The sequence below is a fragment of the Microcaecilia unicolor genome, chromosome 1, assembly GCF_901765095.1.
Source record: "Microcaecilia unicolor chromosome 1, aMicUni1.1, whole genome shotgun sequence".
Taxonomy (NCBI): domain Eukaryota; kingdom Metazoa; phylum Chordata; class Amphibia; order Gymnophiona; family Siphonopidae; genus Microcaecilia; species Microcaecilia unicolor.
Window position 1 is genome coordinate 38,430,936 of NC_044031.1, and position 20,390 is coordinate 38,451,325.

The following is a 20,390-nucleotide window of genomic DNA, read 5'->3' on the forward strand; positions in this document are numbered from 1 at the left end:
GTTAGCACACACACTAATTGTAGGCGCATTAAAAACGTTAACGCATCTTAGTAAACTGGGCCCCAAATGAGTTAGGGAGTGGGAGGAAATTAACCAAGTAGTTTTGAGGAATGGCACCATAGTCCTGACTGAGGTGAAAGCCCAAAGAAGAGCAAAAAAAAAACCCACCACCCACAGAACTTTAATCCACTACTTAAAATACAGTCCTGTGCGTTCATCACCCCGAAAACTGCTGAGGACCTCACTTGCCCAGTCAGTACGGTCTTTGCCTAGGATCACCTACAAGCAGAGGTGCTGGTAACCAGTATTCAGGCTAGGGGACTGTACCTAGAAATCACCTCCATTCAGGTTTCATTATACCACATCTCCTATAACCAGATTACCCCAATGCAATTCACACATATAAATCATACAATAAGGATTAAAATGCAATAAATCACACATAGGTGCCATAAAACAACACAAAACATTTCAACACGGTGTATCCCATAGCCTACCTCTCACCTGTACAGAGACTAACCTAAGACCCACAGCCAATCTCTGGTGTGTGCTATCCCAACAGTCTACTCATGCTGAATACTCATTCCTGTGCACAGAGCTATGTTTGTGCTCAGGATCCAGTTTCCATCCTCCAGGATATCACTCACCAGCATGGGAGCTCCCGGGAGTCTCTTTGCCTGGAGAACCACATCGATCCTCTGCACCTGGCCTTTCCCCTCCTTCATTTTGATAGGATGTCAGGTTTTACAAACTGGGTAGCCTGTAGAAAAAAAAAACCCCGAAAAAACTATAAGGTTCCATTCTGTTTCTGAGGGATGGGTGCCTCCTTAACTCTTATTGGACACTGGGCCAGTATCATCTCAGAAGGATGAATGTCCCCTTATACCATGCCTGGTCAGTTCTTTTTTTGTAAATTTCGAAAGGATTTATTAAACAATTCGCTAGAAAAACACAATAGCAGATAATCAGAGAAAACAAAAGCATCATATCTGTTATACCGTGACTCTTTCTCCCCCCACTCATATGTACCACAGTTTCTCCAATCCCCCAGTTGAGAAGGGGTCATAGAAGGCTATGTAGGGGTGTCCCTGGTGTGTCACCTTTTGTGTAACTGAGGCCTATGTACAGAAGAAGGCCCAGGCCTAAAATCTTTTCTGAGCGAGACTGCCATGGCTACATGAACGTTTCCTGCATCTCTGCCAGCCCAAAGACACTGATAGCACAAAGAGAACATCTGCACTACATCTTCGGGGGTGTAGCTGGTTACACCGACAAGCATATGATGACACTTGTGGGCCCCTTGGTTGGCGCCAGCTCTCACAGGGAAAGTGTCTGTATCAACACTGGACATGATTGTCTTCAAGGCCCGCATTTGGTCTGCTGGGCAGGAGGAATGCGTGATCTGATAGGGCCAAAACAGTCACCTGAGGACAGTGAACAGAGGTCTGAGCAGACTTTTCTGGAAAAGACAAACAAAGGAGAAGATACTTGGCACTGAACCAGAGCAGTTGCACCTTTGATAGCTCTGGAGAGAAACTGTCTCTTCGTGCCTAAGTTCTGAGCCTCCCTGCACCCTCACTTACAGGGAAGTAAGCTAATTATGACTGCTAACCTTGTGCTGGACATAGCTGCCTGAACTGTTACTGTCATCTCTATACTGGCCAGATGCACTGGTAAGCTTGCTTGACGTAAACAGCTGGAGCTGGAAGAAGGAATCCTGCATCTGCCAGAGATCAGCTAAGAAGTGCCTTATGGTGAGGAATCCATTCATTCCTAGCTGGGAAACAGAGTTATCTTTTCTCGTTGCCATAGGGTGTGATAGATCATGGGCATGGTTTATCAGCCAATATATTTGGCTTTGGTATTCTCAGGTATAATTCTCAGCACTGTAACACATTATATCTATATTTTTGTTTTTCTATTTTTGTGCAATTCTTAGGGATATATATCTGTGATGTAATCCTAGTGGTATTTATTTTGTGTGTTGCTTGCTGTTTCACTAATTATTATTATACAATAAATAAATATTGATAGATATAGATAGATATTTTCCACATTGGCATACTGCTTCATTGGGTACTGACAGTTGGAAAACAAATCCTGTTTGTTCTCTGTAGTGAACCAACCTGAGACTAGAGCCCAGACAATTGCTATAATAGGTGAACGCTGTCTGATGGCAAATGTTTACAGAGCTCTGTGATTAGCTGTTCTTTCCTCGTTGCTCAGCAATTATTACTACAGCTAGACAAAGAAGCACATGACGTGACAGTCCAGTATATCATTACATTCCTGGTAAATCAAGCAGTAATATTCAGCAGGCTACATTCCATTGTTTTCAAAATTGATCTTCCAATAATTTCCATCAACAGACCAAAAATCATATTCCAAAATACTTGTACCTTTGGACAAGGCCACCAGAAGCAACGCCGCAAAGGCCAGCACAGGACTTCTGCTGATGGGGTTGGGGTCCCCGTCAGCACAGGTACTGGACGGCTGTGGGGGACGGTTTTCCGCCGAGAAGGGTGGGTCGACAAACGTACAAATATTCTATACATGTTATTCCTGGAATTGTGGATTTTTCCCAAGTCCATTTAGTAGTGGTTTATGGACTTGTCCTTTAGGAAACCGTCTAACCCCTTTATAAACTCTGCTAAACTAACCGCCTTCACTACGTTCTCCAGCAATGAATTCCAGAGTTTAATTATGCGTTGGGTGAAGAAAACGTTTCTCCAATTTGTTTTACATTTACTACACTGTTGTTTAATCACATTCCTCCTAGTCCTAGTATTTTTGGAAAGCGTGAACAGACGCTTCACATCCACCTGTTCCACTCCACTCATTATTTTATATACCTCTATCATGTCTCCCTTCAGCCGTCTCTTCTCCAGGCTGAAAGCCACTAGCCTCCTTAGTCTTTCTTCTTAGGGAAGTCGTCCCCATCCCCGCTATCATTTTCGTCGCCCTTCGCTGCACCTTTCCAATTCTACTATATCTTTCCTTTTATATTCTCACCACAAAATCATTGATGCAGTGTTCTGGTTTTGTAAAGTGCTGCCCCACAGAGGTGACATCCTGGTTGGCACTGGCATTTTCATATGATGTCTATGTAAATTATTTCATTTCATTTCTATTGACTACCTTTAAAAATGGACTACACAGCTACCACATCCTCTAAGTTTCTATTAAAATTGTGTTTTATGTTTTGTTTTCTTGGCTGGAGGCGGACATCACCATGGCTTCCCATTACTACTAGGCTACGATTTCACACCCTCTCCCCTGCTGCTCATTTGTGCTGTTATTGTGACATCACAGAGCCATCATGACAGGCTCTGTGATGTCCACATCCCTCCTTTTGTTTTTGCATGGTCACACTACCCCACCTTTCCCCACTGTTCATTGGCTCTGTGAAGCTAAGCAAGGAGAAAGCAGATCCACACCTTTGCCCAACTATTAATTGCAGTCCACCTGTTACTGACACCAGTGGTTTAGCAAGGGCGGGGTGGTGGGGGCGGTCCCTCCCGGGTGCACGCCGCTGGGGGGGGTGTTGGCTCCACTGGTTCTCTGCCTCCATCTGCACTGGAACAGGTTACTTCCTGTTCCGGGGCAGAGAACCGACACCCCCCCCCCCCCAGCAGCGTGCACACAGCAGCCAAGAATGCACTCGGGGGGGGGGGGGGGGGGGGGGCTTGGGTGATGCACCGAGGGGGGGTGTCATGCTGCACCCGGGGGGGGGGGGGTGCGCAGCAGCGAACCGCCCCGGGTGGCAAGCCGCCCTTTCTACGTCAATGACTGCCACTGAATATCGCCACTAACTAGGCATCTCCTAACCAATTAGGTTAGGAGCGGGCTAGAGTCAGCGCGTCAACTTAGCTGGTGAATGGCGATTTTCAGGTCCACTTACCGGCTAAGTAACCACATATAGTTAGGACAGCGAAAAGGCTTGTCCTAACTTTATGCACTAAGATTAACCAGGCACCAGTCTGAATATCAGCTTGGACCCGATGTTGAGACCTAGGTATTCAGTGCCCAGGAGCCATGTAGTCCCCTGGCAATCCCGTGGCTGTGAGAAGCTCAGACACCTAGATAGGATTCTAGATAGTGCTGGGGAGGAGTCGCTGTCTTGGTACATGTGGGTACCAAGACATAGGAAATGTGGGAGAGAGGTTCTGGAAGCAAAATTTAGGCTCTTAGGTAGAAAAGCTGAAATCCAGATCCTCCAGGGTAGCATTTTCTGAAATGCTACCTGTGCCACGCGCAGGGCCCAAGAGACAGGCAGAGCTCCAGAGTCTCAATGCGTGGATGAGACGATGGTGCAGGGGAGGATTGCTTTAGATTTGTTAGGAACTGGCCAACATTCTGGGGAAGGGGGAGCCTATTCCGAAAGGATGGGCTCCATCTTAACCAGAGTGGGACCAGGCTGCTGGCATCGGCGTTTAAGAAGGAGATAGAGCAGCTTTAAACTAGAAATGGGGGGAAGGCCGACAGTCGCTCAAAAGAGCATGGTTCGGGATAAGGTATCTTTCAAGATATCACCATAACAGGGAAGATAGAGTATCCTGATAGTGAGGTTGCAAAGAGATTGTAGTAGATCGGGTATCTTAAATAACAATAAAATCAGACAAAAGATTGCCAGTTAATACTGTCAAGTACTAAGCATGATGTACTTAGGAACAACAAACATAGTTTGAAATGTCTATATGCGAATGCCAGGAGCCTAAGAAATAAGATGGGGGAGTTAGAATATATTGCACTAAATGAAAAATTAGATATAATAGGCATCTCTGAGACCTGGTGGAAGGAGGATAACCAGTGGGACACTGTCATACGGGGTACAAATTATATCGTAGTGATAGGGTGAATCGGATTGGTGGAGGGGTAGCATTGTATATTAACGAGAGCCCTTGAATCAAATAGATTGAAAATTCTGCAGGAAGCAAAACACTCCTTGGAATCACTGTGGATTGAAATTCCATGTGCAAAGGGGAAAAGGATAGTGATAGGAGTGTACTACCGTCCGCCTGGCCAGGACGAAACAGACGGATGCGGAAAATGTAAAGGAAATCAGGGACGCAAACAAACTGGGGCAACACAATAATAATGGGGGATTTCAATTACCCGCATATAGACTGGGTTAATGTAACATCTGTACACGTAAGGGACATAAGATTTCTTGATGAAATCAATGACAGCTTCATGGAACAGCTAGTTCAGGAGCCGACAAGAGAAGGAAAAATACTAGACTTAGTCCTTAGTGGTGCTCATGATCTAGTGCAGGGGGGTAACGATACGAGGGCCGCTTGATAACAATGATCATAATATGATCGGTTTTGATATTGGCATTGAAGGAAGTGAAACTAGGAAATCAAGTACGCTAGCGTTTAACTATAGAAAAGGTGATACGACAAAATGAGAAAAAATGGTGAAAAAAGACTGAAAGGAGCAGCTCGCAGAGTAAAAAACTTGCATCAGGCGTGGATGCTGTTTAAAAACACCATCCTGGGTTCAGGACAAATATATTCCACGTATTAGAAAAAAGGGAAAAAGACTAAACGTCAGCCGGCGTGGCTAAACAGTAAGATAAAGGAATCATTAGAGCCAAAAAACAATCCTTCAGAAAGTGGAGAAGAGAACCAACTGAAAGTAACAGGATAGATCATAAGGATGCCAAGCCAATGCAAAGCGGAGATAAGGAGGGCAAAAAAAGGACTTTTGAGAAGAAAGTTAGCGTTGGAAGCAAAAATACATAGTAAAAAGTTTTGTAGATACATAAAAGCAGGAAGCCGGCCAAAGAGGCGGTTGGGCCGCTGGACGAAAATGGTGTTAAAGGTGCGATCAAGGAGGACAAAGCCGTAGCGGAGAAATTAAATGAATTCTTGCTTCGGTCCTTCACCGAGGAGGATTTGGGGGGGACACCGGTGCCGGAAAGAATATTGAAGCGGGGGAGTCGGAGAAACTAAACAAATTCTCTGTAACCTTGGAGATGTTAATTGGGTCAGGGTTCAGCAAGCTGAAGAGTAGTAAATCACCGGGGACCTGATGGTATTCATCCCAGAGTATTAATAGAACTAAAAAATGAACTTGCGGGATCTACTGTTAGAAATATGCAATCTGTCCCTAAAATCGAGTGTTAATACCGGAAGACTGGAGGGTAGCCAATGTTACTGCCGATTTTTTAAGAAAGGTTCCAGAGGAGATCCGGGAAATTATAGACCGGTGAGTCTGACGTCGGTGCCGGGCAAGATGGTGGAGGCTATTATTAAGAATAAAATTGCAGAGCATATACAAAAACATGGACTGATGAGACAAAGTCAGCACGGATTTAGTGAAGGGAAGTCTTGCCTCACCAATCTAATGCATTTTTTGAGGGGGGTAAGCAAACATGTGGACAATGGGGAGCCGGTTGATATTGTATATCTGGATTTTCAGAAGGCGTTTGACAAAGTGCCGCACGAAAGACTCCTGAAGAAATTGCAGAGTCATGGAATCGGAGGTATGGGTATTATTATGGATTAAGAACTGGTTGAAAGATAGGAAGCAGAGAGTAGGATTGCGTGGCCAGTATTCTCAGTGGAGGAGGGTAGTTAGTGGGGTCCCGCAGGGTCTGTGCTGGGTCCGTTGCTTTTTAATGTATTTATAAATGACCTAGAGATGGGAATAACTAGTGAGGTAATTAAATTCGCCGATGACACAAAATTATTCAGGGTCCGTCAAGTCGCAGGAGGAATGTGAACGATTACAGGAGGACCTTGCGAGACTGGGAGAATGGGCGTGCAAGTGGCAGATGAAGTTCAATGTTGACAAGTGCAAAGGATGCATGTGGGTAAGAGGAACCCGAATTATAGCTTACGTCTTGCAAGGTTCCGCGTTAGGAGTTACGGATCAAGAAAGGGATCTGGGGTGTCGTCGTCGATGATACGCTGAAACCTTCTGCTCAGTGTGCTGCTGCGGCTAGGAAAGCGAATAGAATGTTGGGTGTTATTAGTAAGGGTATGGAGTCCAGGTGTGCGGATGTTATATGCCGTTGTATCGCTCCAGGTGCGACCACCACCTGGAGTATGGTGTTCAGTACTGGTCTCCGTATCTCAAAAAAGATATAGTAGAATTGGAAAAGGTACAGCGAAGGGCGACGAAAATGATAGTGGGGATGGGACGACTTTCCTATGAAGAGAGGCTGAGAGGCTAGGGCTTTTCAGCTTGGAGAAGAGACGGCTGAGGGGAGATATGATAGAAGTGTATAAAATAATGAGTGGAATGGATCGGGTGGATGTGAAGCGACTGTTTCACGCTATCCAAAAATACTAGGACTAGAGGGCATGAGTTGAAGCTACAGTGTGGTAAATTTAAAACGAATCGGAGAAAATTTTTCTTCACCCAACGTGTAATTAGACTCTGGAATTCATTGCCGGAGAACGTGGTACGGGGCGGTTAGCTTGACGGAGTTTAAAAAGGGGTTAGATAGATTCCTAAAGGACAAGTCCATAGACCGCTATTAAATGGACTTGGAAAAATTCCGCATTTTTAGGTATAACTTGTCTGGAATGTTTTACGTTTGGGGAGCGTGCCAGGTGCCCTTGACCTGGATTGGCCACTGTCGGTGACAGGATGCTGGGCTAGATGGACCTTTGGTCTTTCCCAGTATGGCACTACTTATGTACTTATGTACTTATGTACACGTCTTAACACCATGGGCTGAATAGTGGGTGGAGACTTTTTACTGATTTCCAATAAGATTAGAACTTATTTTCCATAACAGAGTAAATAAATCAGACTGTTCTCTTAGGCTTGGCGCCATGATTGTTGCAGCTGTCCGGGTGTTGCCGCGTCTGGGTAAGTGGAAGCGCCATTTCGGCCATCATGTTGTGGCTTTCTTCAGGGTATACTGTGAGGTCTGCAGTTTGTCTTTGTGACCAATGGACTTTCCAGCCTCAATTTCCCTCCAAAATCTTCTTCCTTCCTGGAGAAGGAGGAGTCACCTCAAACCCCAGCCAATCAGATTTGAGAACCCACTGTATGTAAAGGCAAACAGCACGATCACTGAAACGTCAGTTCTACTTACTCAGAAGCAGCGAGACCCAGACAACTACAACAATCAAATAATCAGACTGTCTGCTTTCTGCAAACCCTGTTGATTTATCCAAATAATCACAGCAAAACTGCACAGGTATTTTGCTTTATTTATTTTTTCTTTTTATGTTGCATTTTTTTTTTACCCCATTTGCCTGATTCAGAGAAATGTCCCTAGCAGTACACATTAAAAATACTCACAATTAAAATAAAACAATAAATAAAACCCTCTAAATAAATGCTCCCTCCTGCCACTTCTCCAACCTGTCACCTCACCCACCACAAAGTATCCACACTAATTGTACCTGCTGTTTCAAATGGTACTTGGATGGGTTCAGTGAATGGGAGGTGCTCAGGGTCTGCAGAGGTACACTTGTGTTTAGGAAACAGTAAACACATAGGCCCAGATGCACTAAACTTTAACGACCCTTTAACAACCCTTTAACGAAGAATTTTCGAACCGTGGCATGCATTAAAGGCCATTTTCCGACCACGGTAGCAAAAAGAAAACGGAATGCAGAAGAGCAAATTGTGTAGAAACCCCATAGAAACGAGATGCATCAAAGTTTTCCGACTACCCTAACGCAGGAAAAGTGCCGGAAAGCTAACGACAATTCTGTACCTGTCGTTAGGGCTATCCAACTAAAACTTTAATGTAAAAAAAAAAAAAAAGCGAGGGGGCGAAAACGTCAGGGGCGTCTTTTGTTGACGCCCGAGGTCGCTGCTGCTCCCCCCCCCCTCCCCTGCATCACTATAAAAGTGAAAAAAAAAAAAAGGTTTGGGAGGGGGCAAAGGCACTCGTCAGGAGCGTCCTTTATGGACGGCCTTGCCCCCCCCCCCATGGTCGCCGCTGCTGCTCCCCGCTTCCTCCGCCAGCATTAAATAAAAAAAACAAAGTCAAAGCTTTAAGAGCCCCGGACCCCCTCCCTTCCTGTCTCTCAACTCTTTCTTTCTGCACACAGCTCCGCCTCCCGCCATCCTCCCCCCGTGCCCCCCCCCTGAGATCGTCGCCGCCGATCCCCCTCCACCGGGCCCCCCCCCGCATTACCGGGCCCGTGCAGCGCCTCTCACCTCTGTATGAAGGCACTGCACGGGCAAGAAGACCATCACATCGCTGCAGTCTTCAGGACGTCTCTCTCCTTCGTCTTCCCTGACCTGGGCCCGCCCCCGTCTGACGTAGGTTTCTTATGTCAGACGGGGGTGGCCAGGTCAGAGAAGGAGAGAGACGTCCTGAAGACTGCAGCGATCTGATGGTCTTCTTGCCCGTGCAGCCTTCATACAGAGGTGAGAGGCGCTGCACGGGCCCGGTAATGCGGTGGGGGGGGGGCAGGTGGAGGGGAGGAGTGGCGGCGACGATCTCACGGGGGGGGGCGGCGGGAGCGGAGATGGCGGAGCTGTGTGCAGAAAAAAGAGTTGAGAGACAGGAAGGGAGGGGGGCCGGGGCTCTTAAAGCTTTGATTTTTGTTTTCTTTATTTAATGCTGGCGGTGGAAGCGGGAGCAGCAGCGACGACCATGGGCATGCGGGGGGGCAAGGCCATCCATACAGGACGCTCCTGACGAGCGCCTTTGCCCCCTCCCGATCCACATTTTTGTGTTTTGTTTTTTGACGTTTGTGGCATGCGCAGAGCAGCCAGCATAATGCTGGGCTGCTCTGCGCATGCTTTAGGAGCCGATTACCGACGGGGATTACACCAGTTTGATGCTTGTTCTTTACAATACCGCACCGAACATGTGCACTTTTTTTTTTTTTTTTTTTCGGTTTTTTTAATTCGGTAATGGCTTTTACGTTTTTGCTTTTTTTACGTTTGGTTGATGCATTTGGGCCATAGTTCTGATTATTTAAAACTACACACAAATAACACCCCCTCCCCCCAAACAAACACACCTATATACCCTCATCCCAGAAACACCTCCAAACTTTGTGACTAAAAATACACTCGTTGAAATGTGCATGTACTTTTGCCCATGTATGAAGTGGAGAATTACCAAAAGTCCACTTCGATCTTAAAGCATAACAGAGGTAGAACTGATTCGGTTTGGATGTAGTACAGACAGATGCTGGTAAGAGGATGAGAATTACCCTTTACCTAATGAAACCAACAGATCATAATTCTCCTTCATCACATCTTTATAAAGATCTTTCTGCCATCCTGCCAAGTCCTTCCAATACTCCTCCGAAAAGTAGACATTCATTTCGTTTATGGATTTGGGTGTCTGAAACACAAACAGTTCACCTCTTAGCATATTCTGTTCCACTCTATCATGCCCCACCACCCGCAGCTACCACTACATATAATTGTCATAGCATTGAATAATACTACTTAAACTGCACAGAGATTAACAGACAGCCCCGGTTCCCCAGAGCATGCACAAGACAAATAAGAGTTCTCAACATTTTCAGTTTTTCATACAAAGATGATTTTAAAACACGTGAGAAAATGAGCAGGAGAAGCACAAGCAGGAGTTAGGGCTTAAAAGCAGCCTCAAAAAGGAGACCGCTAATCACGTCCTACCCGTCCATCAGGAAAAGGAGGGACAGCTGGTCAGTTAGTGATAACAGCACAGGAGCATCCCAGCTCCTCTCTGCCCCAAAAATATCAAGTGCATGCCACCAAGTGTGAGCAGCAGTCCTTTACTTTGCCTCTGAGGAATCACTTTTAAAATTCAGAAAGGCAGAGTGAAATCCAACAAACTTTACAGCAATTCTGCAACTCAAAGGTAAATGCTGAGAAAAGTACCACTTACCATGTAAGCACCCCTAAGCGATATTCTATAAGCAGGGCCGGCTCAAGGGATTGTGGTGCCCCGAGCAATCTTGCATCGACCCCCCTCCCCCCACATGAGTCCAGCCTTTCTCTCCTCCCTCCAAACCCTACTTGGCTGGCATCACTCCTTCTCTCTCTTCCCTTGTCCTATAACCTATGTGCAAGTTACTACCAGCGGTGGCAGCTGCAGTCTCCAGCTGCTTTCAGCCAGGTCCTGGGTCTTCCCTCTGCTGCATCCCGCCTCCTCTGATGCAATTTCCTGTGGGTGGGATGCAGCACAAGGAGGACCCAGGACCTGGGCGAAAGCAGTCTGAGGCTGCTGCTGGTAGTTCACACATAGGTTACAGGACTGGGGGGGGGGAGCGATACTAGATCTGCGGGGTGGGGGTGCAAATGGGGGGGGAAGAGAGAGACTGGGTCTGGAGGGTGAGAAGAGGTTCTGGAGCGAAGGATGGAGGGATAAAGAGATGTCAGACCCACAGGGAAGAGGAGGAAGAAAAGACTTAACAATTAGGCCAGGTGATGTCAGAGGCTGGGAATTTTGGCATCCTTTATCACCTTGAGCCAGTGTCCAATGGAGATCTGCAACGCATCACCACTTACTTGATCTTCAGAATGTTCTTTCTTGTACCTGATTGTTAAATTCTATTATGTTATCCATGTTCTGTATGTATTACCAATTGAATGTTTTCTCCCTTTTTAACATGATTTTATCTAGAGAACATTATTATTATTATTAGCATTTGTATAGCGCTACCAGATGCACGCAGCGCTGAACACCTGATACAAAGGGACAGTCCCTGCTCAAAAGAGCTTACAATCTAAATAATACAGACAGACAAGACAGTTACGGGTGAGGGAAGTAATGGGTGAGAAGGAAGGAAGGAACAAGGGGGGGGGCAATTGAGTAGTGGCTAGGAGCTAAAAAGCAGCAGTGAAAAGGTGGGTTTTCAGCATAGATTTGAAAACAGGTAGAGATGGAGCTAGACGTATAGGTCCAGGAAGTCCATGGACATGGATGGAACATGGATGGAAAATGAACAAACTAATTGTGTATTTTACTCTGGAATGGCATAAGCCATGACGGAATATTGTAAGCCACATTGAGCCTGCAAATAGGTGGGAAAATGTGGGATACAAATGCAACAAATAAATAAATAAAATGGTATAGAGGGTCATTTGCAAAGGTGTGCTAGTGTTTTTAGCGCACGCTAATGATTATCGCGCACTAAACACTAGGGACGACCATAGGAATATATGGATGTTTCTAGCGTGTAGCGCACATGTTTAGCACACGTTAAAAACGCTAGCACACCTTTGTAAAAGGACCCATAGTACGCGGGTGCAAGGGAGGGGGACGTCCACATGGCAGAGCAGGGGCAGAACGTGGGCTGGGGTCCAAGTTAGGCGCATAACTTAATACTTTAAGTTACATGCACCGTTGCCAAGTCTCCGGCTGGTAAAGCACGTTAATACTGGGTTATGCTATTCTATAAATGCCGTCTTGGTGCCCAGATGCCATTATGAACAGGGGATATTAGTGGTATATAAGATCGATTGAATTATAAGACAGGCGCCTCACTGCTTTGTGGCACTTCTAAGGAGGCCCTCACAAACACAAAAACAAGATAAGAAGGTTTGTTTGCTCTTTAAATTCTTTTCTCTTGCATCATTCTTTTTCTACTTAATGCTTTTTGGCCTTCCCTTTTCTCCTATTCCATTGCTGACTGTTGCCGTGTCTCTTTCATGCGGCCCAGGCCTTGTTTTTAGGCATACAGGGGTCCTAATGCACAGAATTTTTCCAGCCCTCGACGACATGCCTCAGTTTTAAGGGGATAAAGAATAAAGATACTCTGCAAGAAAAAGCAGCGTCCTTCACTTCTGAACACATTATTTTGACTAGTCTCCGAAAATATGCCTTGTGGTTGAATGCTTATTTCACAGAAGATAGATTGGGACCCCAAGCACCTTCATGGCTGCCAAGGACACATTATTTTGTGAAAGTAACGTTTAAGCATAGCCACAAATTACATTTTCTAAAAATAGACTAAATGATGCCGACATACTAAGGGTTGCACGATTTCTTCAAAATTGTCCACTGTGCAGACTTCACTTACCTAGGAACCAAATGGTGGAACTCCTTACCACCCAATTAAGAAATATACAGGAATAGACTAGATTCCGCAAAATCCTCAAATCGTTCCTATTCAAACAAACCCTCACACAGAACAACCAACTAATTATTGCCTGAATTGGTTATTACTGTACTAGCCGTTAAGCCCATTAAAATGGGCAAGATTTCCAGCTACCCTCCTCGCCGCCGCTCTCCTCCCCTCCGTGCCGGGCCCCTGCTCTGACCTGACAGCGACTCTCACCTCGTGTGCGCGATATTCGTTTCCAGGCTCCAGCGGCAGCGTCCGACTATTTTCCCTCTCTGTTCCGACCCTCTGATGTCATCACGTCTTGACGCAAGGGCGGGACAGAGAGGGAAGCCTGTACTGCGCATTTGCAGGTGAGTCGGTCACTTGCCATTATATGTTTGATTTCCATTAACTTTCTCTTTGCTTCATGTACAATTTCTCATTCATAATAGATTTTCTAAATGTTAAACTCCATAGCTATCCCAGTATATTTATGATACTGTATTGTAAAATTGGATTCTTACAACAAATTACTTTCTTATGCATTATTCTTGGGTTGGATCCTATGTTTATTGTAAGCCACATTGAACTCAAACTTGTTTGGGATAATGTGGGATATAAACGTCGCAAATAAATAAATAAAATACTGCTTTCCTCAAGAGTTAGTTAACAGACGCTTCACAAATGAAAAGCAAATAATTAAAGACGTAGCAGAAAGGAACGCCAATGTTTGTTTGACAAGGAAAGAATTAGGTAAACAGCATCAAAGTAAAAACTTTATAAGACAAAAGAGGACCAACAGGATATATGCTTATTATTTGCCCTAATAATACTTCAGCCGAAAATAATTCTGGGTAACAAAGATCATGGGGCTCATTTTCAAAGGACTTAGACTTACAAAGTTCCCGCTTATGTGAAGGGGAATCACATCAGCTCATCTCCAGTCCCGATGAACTTACCCCGCCTTTAAAAATCTATTAAACAAATCCTTAACAGGTTCTGCCAGGTCTTCCCTGAGCTCCCTCAGTATCCTACGATGTATCCCATCCGGCCCCATAGCTTTGTCCACTACCAGATTTTCAAGCTGCTTATAAACACGCTTTCCTCTGTGAACGGAACAATATCCAGGAAGCTACATCAGAAGGCAGGAGCCAGCAGAGGGAAGGCCCTGGAGCAGGCCTATAGGGATTCTCTTCCTAGCTGCAAGGTACACAGAGACATGGCAGGGAAGGGGAGGGAGTAAGGAAGGAAGGAAGACAGACACTGGCAAGGCTACTGGACACTGGGATGCTAGACCCATGGTAATTCGGGGGGGGGGGGTTACCGCAGGAGCAAGGCTTTTATAGCTACGTCATGCAAGGTTCCAAATTAGGAGTTACGGACCAAGAAAGGGATCTGGGTGTCGTCGTCGCTAATACATTGAAACCTTCTGCTCAGTGTGCTGCTGCAGCTAGGAAAGCGAATAGAATGTTGGGTATCATTAGGAAAGGTATGGAAAACAGGTGTGAGGATGTTATAATGCCGTTGTATCGCTCCATGGTACGACCGCACCTTGAGTACTGTGTTCAATTCTGGTCGCTGCATCTCAAGAAAGATATAGTAGAACTGGAAAAGGTAAAGCGAAGGGCGACTAAAATGATAGCGGGGATGGGGCAACTTCCCTATGAAGAAAGATTAAGGAGGCTAGGGCTATTCAGCTTGGAGAAGAGACGGCTGAGGGGAGACATGATAGAGGTATATAAAATAATGAGTGGAGTGGGACAGGTGGATGTGAAGCGTCTGTTCACGCTTTCCAAAAATAATAGGACTAGGGGGCATGCGATGAAACTACAGTGTAGTAAATTTAAAACAAATCGGAGAAAATTTTTCTTCATCCAACAAATAATTACACTCTGGAATTTGTTGCCGGAGAATGTGGTGAAGGCGGTTAGCTTAGCAGAGTTTAAAAAGGGGTTAGACGGTTTCCTAAAGGACAAGTCCATAAACCACTACTAAATGGACTTGGGAAAAATCCACAATTCTGGAAGCTTGCCAGGTGCCCTTGGCCTGGATTGGCCGCTGTCGTGGACAGGATGCTGGGCTCGATGGACCCTTGGTCTTTTCCCAGTGTGGCATTACTTATGTACTTATTTACCGCTCTCGCACCCACAGTAAATGCAGTATATATTTTTTTTTACTGCAGATTTATCACAGGTCTCCATCCCTGTGTCATTCTCTTATACAAAACAGACACAACATTGTGTTTCACTCAAAAGCTATATCAAGACTAACTCCTTACTGAGGGGCCATTTTACTAAGGTGTTTAGGCGTCTATGTGTATCCAACGCAAGTCAAATTGGCTACCGCATGCCCCGGGCAGGAATTCCATTTTTGACGCTCGCCCAAAACACGCGGTAGAAAATATTTTCTATTTTCTACCGCCCGGCAGTAATTGGCAGTTTACATGTGCTCACTGCATAACCCCCCCCCCCCCACTGAGAACTTACCACTAAGTCAATGGGCAGCGGTAAGGTCTCAGCTCGAAAATGGATGCGCGCTGGTTTTAATTTTGCTGCACGTCCATTTTCCGGCACAAAAAAAGTCATTTTTTCCAGGCGCGCTGAGGAAACGGACCTGCGCGCGTAAAAAAAAAAAACACGCGCTTATACCGGCGCAGGCCACTTTTAGGCATGCCTTAGTAAAAAGGCCTCTAAGTTACTACTCAAACACTTCATCAATGTGGTATCCTTCAACGTACAGAACACCAGCACTCTCATCCATGTGTACACGGCAGAAAATCACCCAAGCGCTATCGTGTAAGGGCGTGCATAAGTGACACAGGATTAGGTTCAGTAAACAGCGCCCCAAAATAAGCATCGCGCGTTATTCTATAAACGGCGCTCCGAGATCTTTAACGCACAGCATCAGGATCCGCGTCCAACTTTTGGGCATCAGTATTTTACTTCAGCTGGTGTAAATCCTCACCCCGCAAACGCAGATCCTTCGAGTCCTATAATACTGCGCATGTCTTTAGTGAACGTCCCTAACCCAACTGTGCACCTGCCATGGCCACGCCCCCTTTTTTGGTTCCATGCTAAAAGATTTACACACGCATCTTTCTAGAATAGCCCCTAGGAAGATGTGTGCAAATCCAAACTGCTGCCAATTAGGGCCAATAATTGATTGTTAGCAGCCAATTACTCAGCTTATTACTGAACTAAACTGCACGTACAATTTTCAGCGCCGTTTACAGGATCCGGCTGAAACAGTGCAACTGCAAGGGGGTGTTCACATAGGTGGAGCTGCCACTTGCACGCTCAATTTACAGAACACATCTGTACTGTGTTAGGCCACGTAGTTATGTCGGGTGTGTGGCTGGCGCAACTTCAGGTGCCTAGATTTTAGGTGCACCAAATCCAGCTTCTGACTATTGTGTAACAGATTCTGGACATCCAGATGCCATTGCTGAATAGGTTCTCACTATGCGGTATAAGTTACAGTTAATTTCATTTGCTATAGGCTTAAAAAACGGAAGATCACAGCAGTTTACAATCCAGGTAAAAACATAAAACCGAACCAAAAAGAATAGGAAACAGATCCACTCATACACAAGCAAGTAAAACAGGTCCCTTGGCCTTATCCCCCCTAATACCCTGGAAGGGTCACATCAAAAGGAGTGGCCTAGTGGTTAGAGCACCAGTCTTGCAATCCAGAGGTGGCCGGTTCAAATCCCGCTGCTGCTCCTTGTGATCTTGGGCAAGTCACTTAACCCTCCATTGCCTCAGGTACAAAAACTTAGATTGTGAGCCCTCCTGGGACACAGAAATATCAAGAGTACCTGAATGTAACTCACCTTGAGCTACAACTAAAAAAAGATGTGAACAAAATAATAATTAAAAAAAAAACAAATGTAAAAAAATGCGCCTTTCACCGGCATTTAAAATCGAGGCAAAGACTGCACTCCCCTCAATGTTTGCGGGAGACAATTGCACAAGAGGGTGAAGCCAAATTACATCAGAGGAAGGCGGGACGCGCTGAGCGGGAAGGGAAGCGACTCAGGGAGCACAGGTGCACGAATGGAAGGGAGCGGGAGGGCAGGGAAGAGAGAATTGCTGGACATGGATGGGAGGAAAGGACAGGGGAGAGAGAATCACTGGACATGGATGGGAGGGAGGAGGAGAGGGGCGGGTGGATGGAGGGGAGGCAGGGGGCAGAGGAGAATTGGGATGGATGAGAGGGAGGCAGGGGCAGAGGAGACATATTGGACATGGATGGGAGGGGAGGTCAGTGAAGAGAGATTCACTGGACATGGATGGAAGGGGAGGGGAGAGAGAATCGCTGAACAAGGATGGCAGGGGAGAACAGGGGATACCACGTTATACCTCCTCCAGTCAATTCCACGGAGGAGGACCCAGCTTTTACTTATGGATGTAGGGCAAGAAATGAAGAAGAAAGGAGGAAAGTAAAGAAATAAATGGAAAGGAAGCCCTGGAAACGGAGTTAAGAGAACAGATAGAGAGCAGCAGAATCAGAGACTGGAACCAATATGGATAGAAAAACAAAGTCACCAGATAACAAAGGTAGAAAAAAAATCATTTATTTTGATTTTAGTGTTTGGAATATGTCCAATTTGAGAATTTACATCTGCTGTCTTATTTTGCACTGGGTATACTGGAGCTGTAACAGCTTACAGAATAAACCACGTTATTTTCTTCTCTATACTAGTATATATTTTCAATGATGTCTGTTTATATGCGCCATGGCTGGTGTAAGGGTGTGGCTATCAGGGGTGGAGCCATATGTTGTGACCCCGCCCGTAATGAGTACCGGCACCTTTTTTTCTACAAAAAAAGCACTGGGTAAACATCTAAAGTATCACATACCATGTAAAATGAGTTTATCTTGTTGGGCAGACTGGATGGTCCGTACAGACCTTTATCTGCCGTCATTTACTATGTTACTACATATATATTAATGCATAAACATATGCACACAAGGCAGCACATACAAGGTGGAACAGCCTCTCGATGGAGGTGACGGAGACAAAGCCTGTATCTGAATTCAAGAATGCTTAGACAAGTACATAGGATCTTTAAAGGAGAGGAAGGGATAGTAGATGGAATGGACAGACCATATACCTTTACTTTTCTATGTGTCTACACTTTCATGTGACCTAGATGAAGGCATGGTCGGGGGGTGTATTTTGGGCAAAGCAGGTTCAGTCGTGAAGTACACGCAACGTTTATGAAATATGCATCTACACGTACACTTCAGCAATGTGCAATTACGCCTACTCCTCAGCGGGTGCACACATACATGGCTGCATTCCGAAAATCTCTGAAAACATTCTTCTTCAACAAGGCCTACAATGAGAACCTATAACCTCACTACGTCCACTATGAACGCACACCTTCCATAATTACCCTAACAACTCCCTTCCTTCCTCCCTCACCCCTTCCTTAATCGCTACGCATTACTAACTGTATCTGATATCCTGTTATGACAATGTTATCAAATCTATGTAAGCCACATTGAGCCTGCAAATAGGTGGGGGAATGTGGGATGCAAATGCAATAAATAATAATAATAATAATTTTTGCAGTAATGTTGGCAGCTTTTGTGATGTCACGTTATCAAGATACACAGACACCTATGTGTTTTTATAAAATAGCCACCACTTGTTCTCTCAATCTAGCGATTTCCGCGCAGCCAAAGAGGAAGCCCAAAGGAATTGAATGGGCTTCCTCTTATTTGCCGCACCGAGAATCGGTAGTGCGGCTTTGTAAAACAGGCCCTAGGTGACCGGTTATAAAATTACGTTCTCTAGGGATCACTTTATATATTACATATTGAGTGTTGGAAATTTTTCTAGTAAATGCCCCTATCTCTAAGCCTGCAAGTTCTCCAGAAAAAGCACAACAAACATGAATAGGATTTCACCATTCTTGTTATTACTGCAGTTTAGAAAAATCCACCAGTACAATAAACGCTTTCAATGGAATGGAGAGGGATGGGGGCAAACAAACTATGGTACCTGTGCAGGCGTCTCTGATGACACTTTTCCCTTTTGGCTTTTCTCTATCCTGTCCAAAAATAGGTTTCCCTGTTGCAGTCTGGATGGATCCTTGTCTGGATGGTTTCCCCCTCCTATTGCAGGGTCTGTGTGCAGAATCCTCTCTTCTTCTGCTGCTGCTACTGTAGGGTCTGTGGACAGGGCCCTCTCCTCTCCTCCTGCTTCAGCTGCATGGCCCGTGGACAGAGCCCTCACCTCTCCTCCAGGATCTCTCTGCAGAGCATTAACCCCTCCTTCTCCAACAAAGTCCTGGAGGGTCCCTTCTTCCCCTGCAAGGTCCATGTCCAGGGCCCCCTCATCTCCCGTCCTGAGAGATGCAGCTGTCATGGCTTAGGCACAGAGAGGATCTCTAGGTACTAGTCTTTTAATGCAAACAAGCAGGGGGGGAAAGGAAAGGGAGGGGAGAGAGGTGAGACGTCATCAGGACAACAACCCTTGCCCTTCCAGAGGGGACAGACCAGGAAGGAAGCCGAAGGAACCCAGCATTTGCAGGGTATCAGAATATCAGGCTTAGGGGAAACGGCAGAACAGAGGGAAGGAGGACGAAGAAGAACTGATCGCAAGGTCCTGCTGGGAGATGTAGTCTGCATCGCAAGCTAGGCTTTCGTTCAGTGTGCTAGGCCCCTGTTGTGGTTTTTTTTTTTTCCTGATCCCATTGTAAACTACAAATCCCATAATGCCGCCGTGTAAACAAAAGGATTGATTGGGAGCGGCATGATGTCAAAACGTTGAAGCCAAGTAGGCTGATTTCTGTTTTCTTTCCCTCGCAAACAAACCTATGAGCTCTGCTGCATCTACGTTGTCGTTCGTTATTGTTGGCAGCATTTTTATTTAATCTCACTTATATTTTCAAACATGCCAGCTTGTGCAGCATACGGATGCACACAGAGGAAGTATAATAACGGAATAACTTTTCATAGAGCAGTAATTTGTTATAAATTGTGATCAGTGTGTCATTTGGAGGGGCTGGTTATAGGGACACCCTAGGCTACCAGGTGTTATATTCGTGCAGAGAATTGTATTTCTCCTGATAAGGAACCACGAAAACAGACATCATATTCTTAGATTCAGGTGCTCAACATTCAGAGTTCTATTTATTTATTTACTTATGACATTTATATCCCACATTAAGCATAAATTAGGTTGAAACCTGGGACCTTTTACTACTACTACTATATAGCACTACAAGGCATACGCACAGTGCCGTAGCGAGGGTGCCTGACACCCGGGGCGGGTCGCCGCTGCGCACCCCCCCCCCCCCCCGGTGCAGGGCACGGCGCCCCCCCCCCCTCCGGAGTGCACCCCCCCCCCGAAACGCACCCTACCTTTCAGCTGGGGGCAGGCGGGAAGAGCAGGGAACCAGCAAG

At 45.7% G+C, this 20,390-nt stretch overlaps 1 protein-coding gene and 1 long non-coding RNA gene across 2 annotated transcripts in view; both read right to left on the reverse strand.

The window, feature by feature from the left end:
- Positions 1–20,390, reverse strand: part of LOC115465473 — a 253,686-nt gene that overhangs the window by 19,559 nt on the left and 213,737 nt on the right. The window contains exons 24-26 of the mRNA XM_030196004.1: positions 18,985–19,352; positions 10,153–10,279; positions 648–743 (exon numbers count right to left, since the gene is read on the reverse strand). Of these exons, the coding sequence (XP_030051864.1) occupies positions 648–743; positions 10,153–10,279; positions 18,985–19,352 (591 nt within the window). The remainder of the gene's footprint in view (positions 1–647; positions 744–10,152; positions 10,280–18,984; positions 19,353–20,390) is intronic.
- LOC115465253 lies at positions 725–19,071 on the reverse strand. The gene is made up of 3 exons (XR_003941371.1): positions 18,985–19,071; positions 10,153–10,279; positions 725–760 (listed from the first exon to the last, which is right to left on the reverse strand). It is a non-coding gene; the product is annotated as an uncharacterized LOC115465253 (long non-coding RNA).